General features: G+C 59.2%; 2 protein-coding genes across 5 annotated transcripts; both read right to left on the reverse strand.

The window, feature by feature from the left end:
• Nucleotides 1-158: 158 nt before the first annotated feature.
• LOC146764227 (uncharacterized) lies at nt 159-4,584 on the reverse strand. The gene is made up of 2 exons (XM_085564983.1): nt 4,563-4,584; nt 159-4,527 (listed from the first exon to the last, which is right to left on the reverse strand). The coding sequence occupies exons 1-2, from the start codon at nt 4,582-4,584 to the stop codon at nt 1,505-1,507; spliced, it is 3,045 nt and encodes a 1,014-aa protein (XP_085421109.1). The 3' UTR covers nt 159-1,504.
• Nucleotides 4,585-5,165: 581 nt separating this feature from the next.
• Nucleotides 5,166-12,023, reverse strand: LOC116184705 (uncharacterized). 4 transcript variants are annotated; one of them, XM_085565215.1, is made up of 4 exons: nt 11,873-12,023; nt 9,878-9,991; nt 7,923-8,373; nt 5,166-7,868 (listed from the first exon to the last, which is right to left on the reverse strand). In XM_085565215.1, exons 1-4 carry the CDS (start codon nt 11,904-11,906, stop codon nt 6,647-6,649), a joined length of 1,821 nt encoding a protein of 606 aa, XP_085421341.1. In that variant the 5' UTR covers nt 11,907-12,023; the 3' UTR covers nt 5,166-6,646. The 4 variants fall into 4 exon arrangements, with proteins under 4 accessions (XP_085421341.1, XP_085421342.1, XP_085421340.1 ...); XM_085565216.1 differs by having other exon boundaries at nt 5,166-6,719; nt 7,017-8,373; XM_085565214.1 differs by having other exon boundaries at nt 5,166-6,520; nt 6,608-8,373.
• Nucleotides 12,024-12,915: the final 892 nt, after the last annotated feature.

A 12,915-nucleotide genomic window follows, 5' to 3' on the forward strand; every position in this document is an offset into this window, starting at 1 on the left:
ACCCCACAGTGACCCCCTGTGCCCCATAGCGGGACCGGGCCGTGACCCCCGCCCGGGCGTGGCCGGTGCTGATTGGCTGCCGCAGCCAAGCCCCGCCCCCGGATGCCGTGTATTTATTTTGGGGAGGGGGCGCGGATTTTGCCAAATTTCCCCCCAGCTTTTAATAAACCCCCCCAAACCCGCGGGGCGTTGTGACATCACTGTGACGTCATCGCGTGGGGTGATGTCATCAAAGGGGGCGGGGCTTTGGGAATTGGGGTGGGGGTCCAGGGGGTTTGGGGTGGGACCGGGATCAAAACTGGGATCGGGATCAAAACTGGGATCGGGATTTGGACTGGGATCGGGATTTGGACTGGGATCCGGATTTGGACTGGGATCAAAACTGGGATCCGGATTGGGACTGGGATCGGGATTTGGACCGGGATCAAAACTGGGATCAGGATTTGGACTGGGATCAAAACTGGGATCGGGATCCGGATTTGGACTGGGATCGGGATTTGGACTGGGATCGGGATTGGGACTGGGATCCGGATTTGGACTGGGATTGGGATTTGGACCGGGATCAAAACTGGGATCCGGATTTGGACTGGGATCAGGATTTGGACTGGGATCGGGATTTGGACTGGGATCGGGATTTGGTCCGGGATCAAAACTGGGATCGGGATTTGGACTGGGATCAGGATTTGGACTGGGATCAAAACTGGGATCGGGATTTGGACTGGGATTGGGATTTGGACCGGGATCAAAACTGGGATCGGGATTGGGACTGGGATCGGGATTGGGATTTGGACTGGGATCGGGATTGGGATTTGGACTGGGATCGAGATTTGGTCCGGGATCAAAACTGGGATCGAGATTTGGACTGGGATCGGGATTTGGACTGGGATCGGGATTTGGACTGGGATCGGGATCAAAACTGGCATCCGGATTTGGACTGGGATCGGGATTTGAACTGGGATCAAAAATGGGATCAGGATTTGGACCGGGATCGGGATTTGGACTGGGATCAGGATCAAAACTGGGATCCGGATTTGGATTGGGATTGGGATTTGGACCGGGATCAAAACTGGGATCGGGATCAAAACTGGGATCGGGATTTGGACTGGGATCCGGATTTGGATTGGGATTGGGATTTGGACTGGGATCAAAACTGGGATCGGGATTTGGACTGGGATCAGGATCAAAACTGGGATCCGGATTTGGATTGGGATCGGGATTTGGACTGGGATCAAAACTGGGATCGAGATTTGGACTGGGATCGGGATTTGGACCGGGATCAAAACTGGGATCCGGATTTGGACTGGGATCAGGATTTGGACTGGGATCAAATCTGGGATACAGATTTGGACTGGGATCGGGATTTGGACTGGGATCGGGATTTGGACTGGGCCCAAAACGCTCCAACCACAACCAGGATTCAATTAAGACCCAAACCAGGAAAAAACCCCCCAAAAACCCCAAAAACCACCAAAAAAAAATTCCAAATTTTTTTTTTTTTCCCCCCTCAGCAAGCCTGGCTGGGGTAGGCCCAGATGGGCGGCAGCACCGCGGCCACACCAGTAACAGCACCAGTAACACCAGTAACAGCACCAGTAACACCAGTAACAGCACCGGTAACACCAGTGGCACCAGTAACCCCACCAGTAACACCAGTAAGGGCACCGGTAACACCAGTAACACCAGTAACGGCACCAGTAACCCCTCCGGTAACACCGGTAACACCAGTAACAGCACTGGTACCACCAGTAACACCACCAGTAACACCAGTAGCAGCACCGGCAAGACCAGTAACACCACTGGTAACAACACCAGTAACGCCACGAGTAATACCGGTAACGCCACCAGTAACACCAGTAACAGCACCGGTAACACCAGTAACGCCACCAGTAAGACCAGTAACAGCACCGGTAACACCGGTAACACCAGTAACGCCACCAGTAAGACCAGTAACAGCACCGGTAACACCAGTAACGCCAGTAACGCCACCAGTAAGACCAGTAACAGCACCGGTAACACCAGTAACGCCACCAGTAAGACCAGTAACAGCACCGGTAACACCAGTAACGCCAGTAACGCCACCAGTAAGACCAGTAACAGCACCGGTAACACCAGTAACGCCACCGGTAACACCACGACCAACACCGGCAACACCGCTAATGGTACCAGTACCACCGCCACCAGTAATCCCAGTAATCCCAGTAATCCCAGTGATCCCCACGAGCCCCCCGGCCGCGCCCGCCGGCAGCCCGGCGTGGGTGCGCTGGTGCCGCTTGTGGTGCGAGCTGCGGCTGAAGCTCTTGCCGCAGTGGCCGCAGGCGTACGGCTTCTCGCCGGTGTGGATGCGCCGGTGCTGCGTCAGCGTGGACTTGTCGGTGAAGCGCTTGCCGCAGTCGCCGCAGCCGTAGGGCCGCTCGCCGGTGTGGATGCGCCGGTGCCGGATCAGGTTGGAGGAGACGTTGAAGCGCTTGCCGCAGTGGCCGCAGGCGTACGGCTTCTCGCCGGTGTGGATGCGCAGGTGCTTCACCAGGTCCGAGCTCTGCCCGAAGCTCTGCCAGCACTCGCCGCACGTGTTGGCCACGCCGCTCTTGGTGCTGGGTTTGGCGGTTTTGGCGCGGCGCGGTTTGCCCGCCGCCGGCTCCAGGCGCTTGCCGCAGTCGGCGCACTCGTGGGGCCGGGCGCGGCGCTGCCGGCGGGGGCCGGCGCTTCGGCCGCGCTCCGGGCGCGACAGTGGACGCTGGGCGTGGGGCCGGCGGTCAGCCTTGAGCCGCTGGGCGGGGCTGGGGTGGTCATCGCCGGCGTGGTCCGGCTGTCCTGAGCCGCGCTGACCACGGCCATGGTCCGGCTGACCGTTGCCGTGGTCCGGCTGTCCTGAGCCGCGCTGACCATTGCCGTGGTCCGGCTGTCCTGAGCCATGATGACCACTGCCACGGCCCCGCTGACCACTGCCATGGTCACTGCTCTGTCCTGAGCCACGATGACCACTGCCATGGTCCGGCTGTCCTGAGCCGCGCTGACCATTGCCGTGGTCCGGCTGTCCTGAGCCGCGCTGACCGCTGCCACGGCCCCGCTGACCGCTGCCACGGCCCCGCTGACCGCTGCCATGGTCCGGCTGACCACTGCCATCGTCCGGCTGTCCTGAGCCGCGCTGACCATTGCCGTGGTCCAGCTGTCCTGAGCCGTGCTGACCGCTGCCACGGCCCCGCTGACCGCTGCCATCGTCCGGCTGTCCTGAGCCACGCTGACCGCTGCCATCGTCCGGCTGTCCTGAGCCACGCTGACCACTGCCATCGTCCGGCTGTCCTGAGCCGCGCTGACCGCTGCCAAGGCCCTGCTGACCACTGCCATGGTCACTGCTCTGTCCTGAGCCGCGCTGACCGCTGCCACGGCCCCGCTGACCACTGCCATGGTCCAGCTGTCCTGAGCCGCGCTGACCACTGCCGTGGTCCGGCTGTCCGGAGCAGCCCCGCTGACCGCCGGCATGGTCACTGCTCTGCCCAGAGCCGCACTGACCAGTGCCACGGCCCCACTGACCGCTGCCATGGTCTGGCTGTGAGGAGCCACCCCGCTGACCACTGCTGACCCTTTGTCCATCTCCACGCACGTCCAACTGTCTGGATCTGCCCCGCTGACCGTTGCTGTGGTCACTCTGTCCAGAAGCTCCCCACTGACCACTGCCACGATCCTGCTGACCACTGCTGTGGTCAGTGCCATGTCCAGAGTCTCGCCACTGACCACTGCCATGGTCTGACTGTCCAGATCCACTGTGCTGACCGCTGCTGTGGTCAGTGCCGTGGCCGGAGCCCCTTTGCTGACCGCTGCCGCGGTCACTGCTCTGTCCGGAGCCCCTTTGCTGACCGCTGCCGCGGTCACTGCTCTGTCCGGAGCCCCTTTGCTGACCGCTGCTGTGGTCAGTGCTCTGTCCGGAGCCCCTTTGCTGACCGCTGCTGTGGTCAGTGCCGTGGCCGGAGCCCCGCTGACCGCTGCTGTGGTCAGTGCCGTGGCCGGAGCCCCTTTGCTGACCGCTGCTGTGGTCACTGCTCTGTCCGGAGCCCCGCTGACCGCTGCCGTGGTCAGTGCCGTGTCCGGAGCCCCTTTGCTGACCGCTGCCGTGGTCACTGCTCTGTCCGGAGCCCCTTTGCTGACCGCTGCTGTGGTCAGTGCCGTGGCCGGAGCCCCGCTGACCGCTGCCGTGGTCACTGCTCTGTCCGGAGCCCCTTTGCTGACCGCTGCCGTGGTCAGTGCTCTGTCCGGAGCCCCTTTGCTGACCGCTGCTGTGGTCACTGCTCTGTCCGGAGCCCCTTTGCTGACCACTGCTGTGGTCAGTGCCGTGTCCGGAGCCCCTTTGCTGACCGCTGCTGTGGTCAGTGCGGTGCTCGGCCAGCGCGGCGCTGCGGGCGAAGCTCTGCCCGCACTCCACGCAGATGTTGGGGTGCTCCGCGCCCCCCGCCCCCCTCCTCACCGCCACCGTCTCCTTCCTCTTCCTCCCCCCCTCCCCCCCTCGGGTGCTCCCCCACCCCGCCCCTCCCCCTGCGGGGTCCCCGCGCCCCCCGCCCCTCCCCCACCCCGCCAGCGCTTCGGCGACATCGCCCCCCCCAAAAAAAAAAACCCAACCAACCCCGAACCGCCCCCAAAAATCCCCGAACCGCCCCCAAAATGCCCCGAGGAGCCGGGCGGGGGTCCCGCGACCCCCGGGGCCGCCGCCGCCGCCGCGGCCGCCCGGACAATGGAGGAGGCGGCGGCGCTGACCCAGGAAGTTCAACCCCCGGGGGGGGGGAGGGCCGGGGGAAATTGGGGAGGGGGAGGGGGTGGACAGACCCCTCCCCCACCCTCGGGCTCCGCCCCCGCCCCGCCCCCACCGCCCGAAATTTAACCCGGTTTAATTTAATGGGGGGGGGGAGGGGCGGGTTTAGCGCTGTTCCCATTTTCCCCCCCCCACCCGCATCGCGACCCCTCCCCAAAATTTTTTATGGGGGGGGGGGTGGAAAGATCCCCCACAACCCCCAGGCCCCGCCCCCACCCCCCCAAATTCAGCCCGGCTTAATTTCGGGGGGGGGGGAGGGGCGGTTTTAACGCTGTTCCCAGCCCTCCCCTCCCCCACCGCGACCCCTCCCCAAAACCCCAAATATTTGGGGAGGGGGAGGGAACAGATCCCACTGCGGCCGGCGGACATGGAGGGGTCTTTACTGAGGGGGGAGGGGCGGGGGGCGCCCCCCACGGAGGTTTTGGGGTCGTTTTCCCCAATTTTGGTCCGGGATGGATTTGGGGGTGGGGGGGAGGGGGGCTGGAATGGATTCCCAGGGTCTGGGATGGTTTCTTGAAGGTCTGGAATGGATTTGGGGGGGTCCGGAATGGATTCTGGGGCTCAGGAATGGATTTCAGGGGGTCCGGAATGGATTCTGGGGAGTCCGGAATGGATTTGGGGAGTCCGGAATGGATTTGGGGAGTCCGGAATGGATTTGGGAGGTCTGGAACGGATTCCCGAGGTCAGGAATGGGTTCTGGGGGTCTGGAATGGATTTGAGAGGTCCGGAATGGATTCCGGGTGGTCAGGAATGAATTTTCGGGGGTCCGGAATGAATTTGGGGTGTCAGGAACGGATTCCAAAGGTCCGGAATGGATTGGAGGGGGGCTGGAATGGATTTGGGGGTCCCCCCAAAACCGCGGGCATGGAAACGTCCCCGAGAGTCCTTCCCCCTCCTGCCCCTCCGGCCCGGGGGGGCTCGGCCCCGGTTCTGGGGGGTCCCGTCCCGGTTCTGGGGGGTCCCGGTCCCGGTTCTGGAGGTTTCCCGGTCCTGGTTCCAGTCCCGGTCTGCTTCCAGAGGAATCCAGTTCCAGTTATCTCTCAGTCCCGATTCCAGTTCCGGAGTTTTCCTGGTCCCAGTCCAGGCCCGAGTTCCAGTTCCGGAGTTTTCTTGGTCCCAGTTCTGGATCCAGAGTTTCCCTGGTCCCGGTCCCGTCCAGTCCTGGTTCCAGTTCTGGTTCTGGTTGTGTCCCGGTCCCGGTTCCAGTTCCAGTTCCAGAGTTTCCCTGGTCCCGGTCCCGTCCAGTCCCAGTCCCGGTTCCAGTTCTGGTTCTGGCTGTGTCCCAGTCCCAGTTCCAGTTCCAGAGTTTCCCTGGTCCCAGTCCAGGTCCCAGTTCTGGTTCCGGATTTTCCCTGATCCTGATCCCAATCCCGGTCCCGGTTCCAGTCCTGGTTCTGGTTCTTTCCCAGTCCCGGTCCCGGTTCCAGTTCCAGATTTCCCTGATCCTGGTTCCAATCCCGGTCCCGGTTCCAGTCCTGGTTCTGGCTCTTTCCCAATCCCGGTCCCGGTTCCAGTCCTGGTTCTGGCTCTTTCCCAGTCCCGGTTCCAGTTCCAGTTCCGGATTTCCCTGGTCCTGATCCCAGTCCCGGTTCCGGTTCCAGTTCCAGATTTCCCTGATCCTGGTTCCAATCCCGGTCCCAGTTCCAGTCCTGGTTCTGGTTCTTTCCCAGTCCCGGTCCCGGTTCCAGTCCTGGTTCTGGTTCTTTCCCAGTCCCGGTCCCGGTTCCAGTTCCAGATTTCCCTGGTCCTGATCCCAATCCCGGTCCCGGTTCCAGTCCTGGTTCTGGTTCTTTCCCAGTCCCGGTTCCGGTTCCAGTTCCGGATTTTCCCCGGTCCCGCTCCCTTTCAGCCCAGGTGCAGCCGCTGGTGCCGGAGGAGGGCGGAGCTTCCCCCGAAGCCCCGCCCACAATCCCCGCAGGTGAGGGGCGTGTCACCGTCAGGTGTGTCACGGGTGAGGGGCGTGGCACAGGTGAGGGGCGTGGCACAGGTGACGGGCATGGAACCGATCCCAGGTGTGTCACAGGTGAGGGCCGTGGGCGTGTCATAGGTGGGGGGCGTGGCACAGGTGAGGGGCGTGGCACAGGTGAGGGGCGTGGCACAGGTGAGGGGCGTGGCACCGCTGCCAGGTGTATCACAGGTGAGGGGTGTGTCCCAGGTGAGGGCCGTGGGCGTGTCACAGGTGAGGGGCGTGGCACAGGTGGGGGGCGTGTCACAGGTGAGGGGCGTGTCACAGGTGAGGGGCGTGGCACCGCTGCCAGGTGTGTCCAGGGTGAGGGGCGTGGCACAAACGTCAGCCATGGCACAGGTGAGGGGCGTGGCACAGGTGAGGGGCGTGGGCGTGGCACAGGTGAGGGGAGTGACACCGCTGCCAGGTGTATCACAGGTGAGGGGCGTGGCACAGGTGAGGGGAGTGACACCGCTGCCAGGTGTATCACAGGTGAGGGGCGTGGCACAGGTGAGGGGAGTGACACCGCTGCCAGGTGTATCACAGGTGAGGGGCGTGGCACAGGTGAGGGGCGTGGGCGTGGCACAGGTGAGGGGCGTGGGCGTGGCACAGGTGAGGGGCGTGGGCGTGGCATAGGTGAGGGGCGTGACACCGCTGCCAGGTGTATCACAGGTGAGGGGCGTGGCACAGGTGAGGGGCATGGGCGTGGCACAGGTGAGGGGCGTGGGCGTGGCACAGGTGGGGGGCGTGTCACGGGTGAGGGGCGTGGCACAGGTGAGGGGCATGGGCGTGGCACAGGTGAGGGGCATGGCACAGGTGAGGGCCGTGGGCGTGGCACAGGTGGGGGGCGTGTCACGGGTGAGGGGCGTGGGCGTGTCACAGGTGAGGGGCGTGGCACAGGTGAGGGGCGTGTCACCGCTGCCAGGTGTGTCCCAGGTGAGGGCCGTGGGCGTGTCACGGGTGAGGGGCGTGTCACAGGCGAGGGGCGTGGCACCGCTGCCAGGTGTGTCCCAGGTGAGGGCTGTGGGCGTGGCACAGGTGAGGGCCGTGGGCGTGGCACAGGTGAGGGGCATGGGCGTGTCACGGGTGAGGGGCGTGTCACAGGTGAGGGGCGTGTCCCAGGTGAGGGCCGTGTCACAGGCGAGGGGCGTGGCACCGCTGCCAGGCGTGTCCCAGGTGAGGCCCGTGTCCGGGGCGCGTCCGCTCAGGTGCGCCGGGGGGGCGTGTCCCTGGCCCAGCCCCGCCCCGCAGCGGGCGCAGCCCCGCCCCGGCCCCGCCTTCCTCCTCCTCCTCCTCCTCCCGCCGCCGCCCGGCTCCTCCCCGTGGGCGTGGCGGTGCTTGAGGAAGGCGGAGCTGTAGCTGAAGCCCCGCCCACACTCCGCGCAGGTGAAGCGCCGGCGGCTCAGGTGCGCGCCCCGCCCGCGGCCCCGCCCGCGCTGGCCACGCCCCCTGCCCGAGCCACGCCCCCCGGGAGGGGGGAGGGGCGGGGCGGGGGGAGGGGACGGGGAGGGGGAGGGGAGGAGGAGGAGGAGCAGGGAGTCGGGCGTGGGGGGAGGGGCGGAGACTTCGGCCTCGGGGGCGGAGTCGGCGGCGGGGGCGGAGTCGTCGTCGCTCGGGGGGGCAGAGTCTGGGGACGAGAGGAAATTTGGGGGAATTTGGGGGAATTTGGGGCGATCCAAGGGAATGGGGAATAATGAGGAAATACGGGGAAAAGAGGGGGATTTGGGGTGGGGGAAATGGGGAAAAATGGGGGAAATAGTGGGGGAAATGGGGAAAATAGTGGGGGAAATGGGGAAATTAATGGGGGAAATAATGGGGAAAATAATGGGGGAAAATGGGGGAAATAGTGGGGGAAATGGGGAAAATAATGGGGGAAATAATGGGGAAAATAATGGGGGAAAATGGGGGAAAAAATGGGGGAAAATGGGGAAATAATGGGGGAAATGGGGAAAATAATGGGGGAAATAATGGGGAAAATAATGGGGGAAATGGGGAAAATAATGGGGGAAATGGGGAAAATAATGGGGGAAATAATGGGGGAAAATGGGGGAAAAATGGGGGAAAATGGGGAAATAATGGGGGAAAGAATGGGGAAATAATGGGAAAAATGGGGAAAAGAATGGGTAAAAAAGGGGAAATAATGGGGGAAAATGGGGAAATAATGGGGACAATAATGGGGGAAATGGGGGAAAGAATGGGGGAAAATGGGGAAAATAAATAATGGGGAAAAATGGGGAAATAATGGGAAAAATGGGGAAAAGAATGGGAAAAAATAATGGAGAAAATAATGGGGAAAATGGGGAAAATAATGGGGGAAAATGGGGAAATAATGGGGGGAAATGGGGAAAAATAATGGGGAAAAATAATGGGGGAAAATGGGGAAATAATGGGGGGAAAGTGGGGAAAAATAATGGGGACAATAATGGGGGAAATGGGGAAAATAATGGGGAAAAATGGGAAAAATAATGGGGGAAAATGGGGAAATAATGGGGGGAAATGGGGGAAAAAATGGGGGAAAATGGGGAAATAATAGGGGAAAATGGGGACATAATGGGAAAAATGGGGAAAAGAATGGGGAAAAATGGGGAAAATAGTGGGGGAAAATGGGGAAATAATGGGGGAAAATGGGGAAAATAAATAATGGGGGAAAATTGGGAAAATAATAGGGAAAAATGGGGAAAATAATGGGGAAAAATAATGGGGAAAATAATGGGGAAAAATGGGGAAAATAATGGGGAAAATAATGTGGAAATGAGAAAAAATGGGGGATAAGGGAGAAACGGGATTTGGGGAAAAAGGGGCATGAGGAGGAAAAAAATGGGGAATAAAGACGAAAAAACGGATTTGGGAAAAAAATGGGGGGAATAGAGAATTTGCGGAAAAGGGGATAAAGGAGAAAAATGGGATGAGGAGAAAAAAGGGGAATAAAAAAGAAAAAATGTATGAGGGGAAAGAAAAAGGGGATGAAGGAAAAGAAAGGATTGGGGAAAAAAGAGGATGGGGTGAAAAAAAAGGGGAATAAAAAAAAATTAAAAATGGATGAGGGAAAAAAGGGGATAAAGGAGAAAAAAGGGATTTGGGGATAAAATTGGGGAAATAAAAATGAGGAAGCAAAGGGGGTCCGGGCTCACCTGGGGGGGCCACCCTGAGGATCTGCCACTCCTTGGAGTCGTTGGGGTCCGGCACCCCCAGCTCCTCCTCGGGCTCCGGCCGGGACACGAGCACGGGCCTGGCGACGGGGAAATCTGCCAAACAACCCAAAAATGGGAAATAAAACGGGAAATCAGCCAAAAAAACCCAAAATCAGAGGGGAAATCTGCCCAAAAATCCCCAAAATGGGAAATCAGAGGGGAAATGTGCCAAAAAAACCCAAAATCAGAGGGGAAATCTGCCCAAAAATCCCCAAAATGGGAAATCAGAGGGGAAATCTGCCCAAAAAAAACCCAAATCAGAGGGGAAATCTGCCCAAAAATCCCCAAAATGGGAAATAAAACGGGAAATCAGCCCAAAACCCCAAAATCAGAGGGGAAATGTGCCAAACAACCCAAAAATGGGAAATAAAATGGGAAATCTGCCAAAAAAACCCAAAATCAGAGGGGAAATCTGCCCAAAAATCCCCAAAATGGGAAATCAGAGGGGAAATCTGCCCAAAAAAAACCCAAAATCAGAGGGGAAATCTGCCAAACAACCCAAAAATGGGAAATAAAACGGGAAATCAGCCCAAAACCCCAAAATCAGAGGGGAAATCTGCCCAAAAATCCCCAAAATGGGAAATCAGAGGGGAAATGTGCCAAAAAAACCCCAAATCAGAGGGGAAATCTGCCAAACAACCCAAAAACGGGGAGTCAGAGGAGAAATGTGCCCAAAAAAAAAAAGAAAATCAGAGGGGAAATCTGCCCAAAAATCCCAACAATGGGAAATCAGAGGGGAAATCTGCCAAACAACCCAAAAATGGGGAATAAAATGGGAAATGTGCCAAAAACCCCAAAATCAGAGGGGAAATCTGCCAAAAAAACCCAAAAACAGGGAGTCAGAGGGGAAATGTGCCAAAAAAACCCAAAATCAGAGGGGAAATCTGCCAAAAAACCCAAAAACGGGGAATCAGAGGGGAAATGTGCCAAAAAAACCCAAAATCAGAGGGGAAATCTGCCCAAAAATCCCAACAATGGGAAATCAGAGGGGAAATCTGCCAAACAACCCAAAATCAGAGGGGAAATCTGCCAAACAACCCAAAAATGGGAAATAAAACGGGAAATCAGCCCAAAACCCCAAAATCAGAGGGGAAATCTGCCCAAAAATCCCCAAAATGGGAAATCAGAGGGGAAATCTACCCAAAAACCCCAAAAATGGGGAATCAGAGGGGAAATCTGCCCAAAAAAACCCAAAATGGGAAATCAGAGGGGAAATCTGCCCAAAAAAACCCAAAAATGGGAAAATCAGAGGGGAAGTCTGGGGGGGTCGCGGTTTTGGGGGGTCACGGCTTCCTGCCACAGGGGTTCCAGGTTAAAAAAAATAAAATTTATCCAAAATTTTTATTTGGTTTTGGGGAGGATTTTGGGGAGGGGGATTTTGTGGGGTTTTGGGGTGGGGATTTTGGAGGAGGTATTTGGGGAGGAGGATTTTGGGGATGAGGAATTTGGGGAGGAATTTAGGGAGGGGGATTTTGGGGATGGGGATTTTGGGGAGGGGGAATTTGGGGAGGATTTTGGGGAGGGGGATTTTGGGGATGGGGATTTTGGGGAGGAGAAGGATTTTGGGGATGGGGAATTTGGGGAGGAATTTAGGGAGGGGGAATTTGGGGATGGGGATTTCGGGGATGAGGAATTTGGGTATGGGGAATTTGGGGAGGGGGAATTTGGGGAGGAATTTGGGGATGGGGATTTCGGGGATGGGGATTTTGGGGATGGGGAATTTGGGGATGGGGAATTTGGGGAGGGGGAATTTGGGGATGGGGAATTTGGGGAGGAATTTGGGGATGGGGATTTCGGGGAGGGGGAATTTGGGGAGGAATTTAGGGAGGATTTTGGGGAGGGGGAATTTGGGGATGGGGAATTTGGGGATCGGGATTTTGGGGATGGGGAATTTGGGGAGGGGGAATTTGGGGAGGGGGCTAACCCTGCGCTCACCCAGCAGCATCAGCGCCTCGTAGCTCTCCTGCATGGCGCCGCCGGCTCCGCTCGCCCCGGGCCGGGCACGGGGGGCTCGGGACCCCCGGAGGGACCCCCGGAGGGACCCCCGGGACCCCCGGGACCCCCGGGCCGAGGCCGCTCCGAGCGGAGCCGCCGCCGCTGACCCAGGAAGTGCCGCCCCAGGGGCGGGGCCGGCCCTTCCTCCTCCTCCTCCTCTTCCTCTTCGTCTTCATCCTCAGCTTCATCCTCAGCTCCTCCTCCTCCTCCTCATCTTCATCCTCACCCTGCTCTCCTCATCTTCATCCCCACCCCATTCTCCTCCTCCTCCTCCTCATCTTCATCCCCACCCTGCTCTCCTCCTCCTCTTCCTCAGCCTGCTCTTCCTCCTCCTCCTCATCCTCAGCTCTTCCTCCTCCTCCTCCTCCTCCTCCTCCTCATCTTCATCCTCATCCTCATCCAAATCCTCATCCTCGGCTCTTCCTCCTCCTCCTCATCTTCCTCATCTTCATCCCCACCCTGCTCTCCTCCTCCTCTTCCTCAGCCTGCTCTTCTTCATCCCCCCAGCCCGTTCTCCTCCTGCTCTTCCTCATCCTCATCCTCATCTTCATCCTCACCCTGCTCTCCTCATCTTCATCCCCACCCCATTCTCCTCCTCTTCCTCCTCATCTTCATCCCCACCCTGCTCTCCTCCTCCTCTTCCTCAGCCTGCTCTTCCTCCTCCTCCTCTTCATCCTCAGCTCTCCCTCCTCCTCTTCTTCATCTTCATCCCCACCCTGCTCTCCTCCTCATCCCCAGCCTGCTCTTCTTCATCCCCCCGGCCCGTTCTCCTCCTCCTCCTCATCTTCATCCTCCTCTTCCTCGTCTTCATCCCCCCCGCTCTCTTCCTCCTCTTCCTCATCCTCATCTTCATCCTCACCCCGCTCTCCTCATCTTCATCCCCACCCCATTCTCCTCCTCCTCCTCCTGTCCTTCATCCCCACCCTGCTCTCCTCCTCCTCTTCCTCAGCCTGCTCTTCCTCCTCCTCCTCTTCATCCTCAGC

Source organism: Lonchura striata, chromosome 35 (assembly GCF_050655825.1).
Source record: "Lonchura striata isolate lonStrDom1 chromosome 35, ASM5065582v1, whole genome shotgun sequence".
Classification (NCBI taxonomy): Eukaryota; Metazoa; Chordata; class Aves; order Passeriformes; family Estrildidae; genus Lonchura; species Lonchura striata.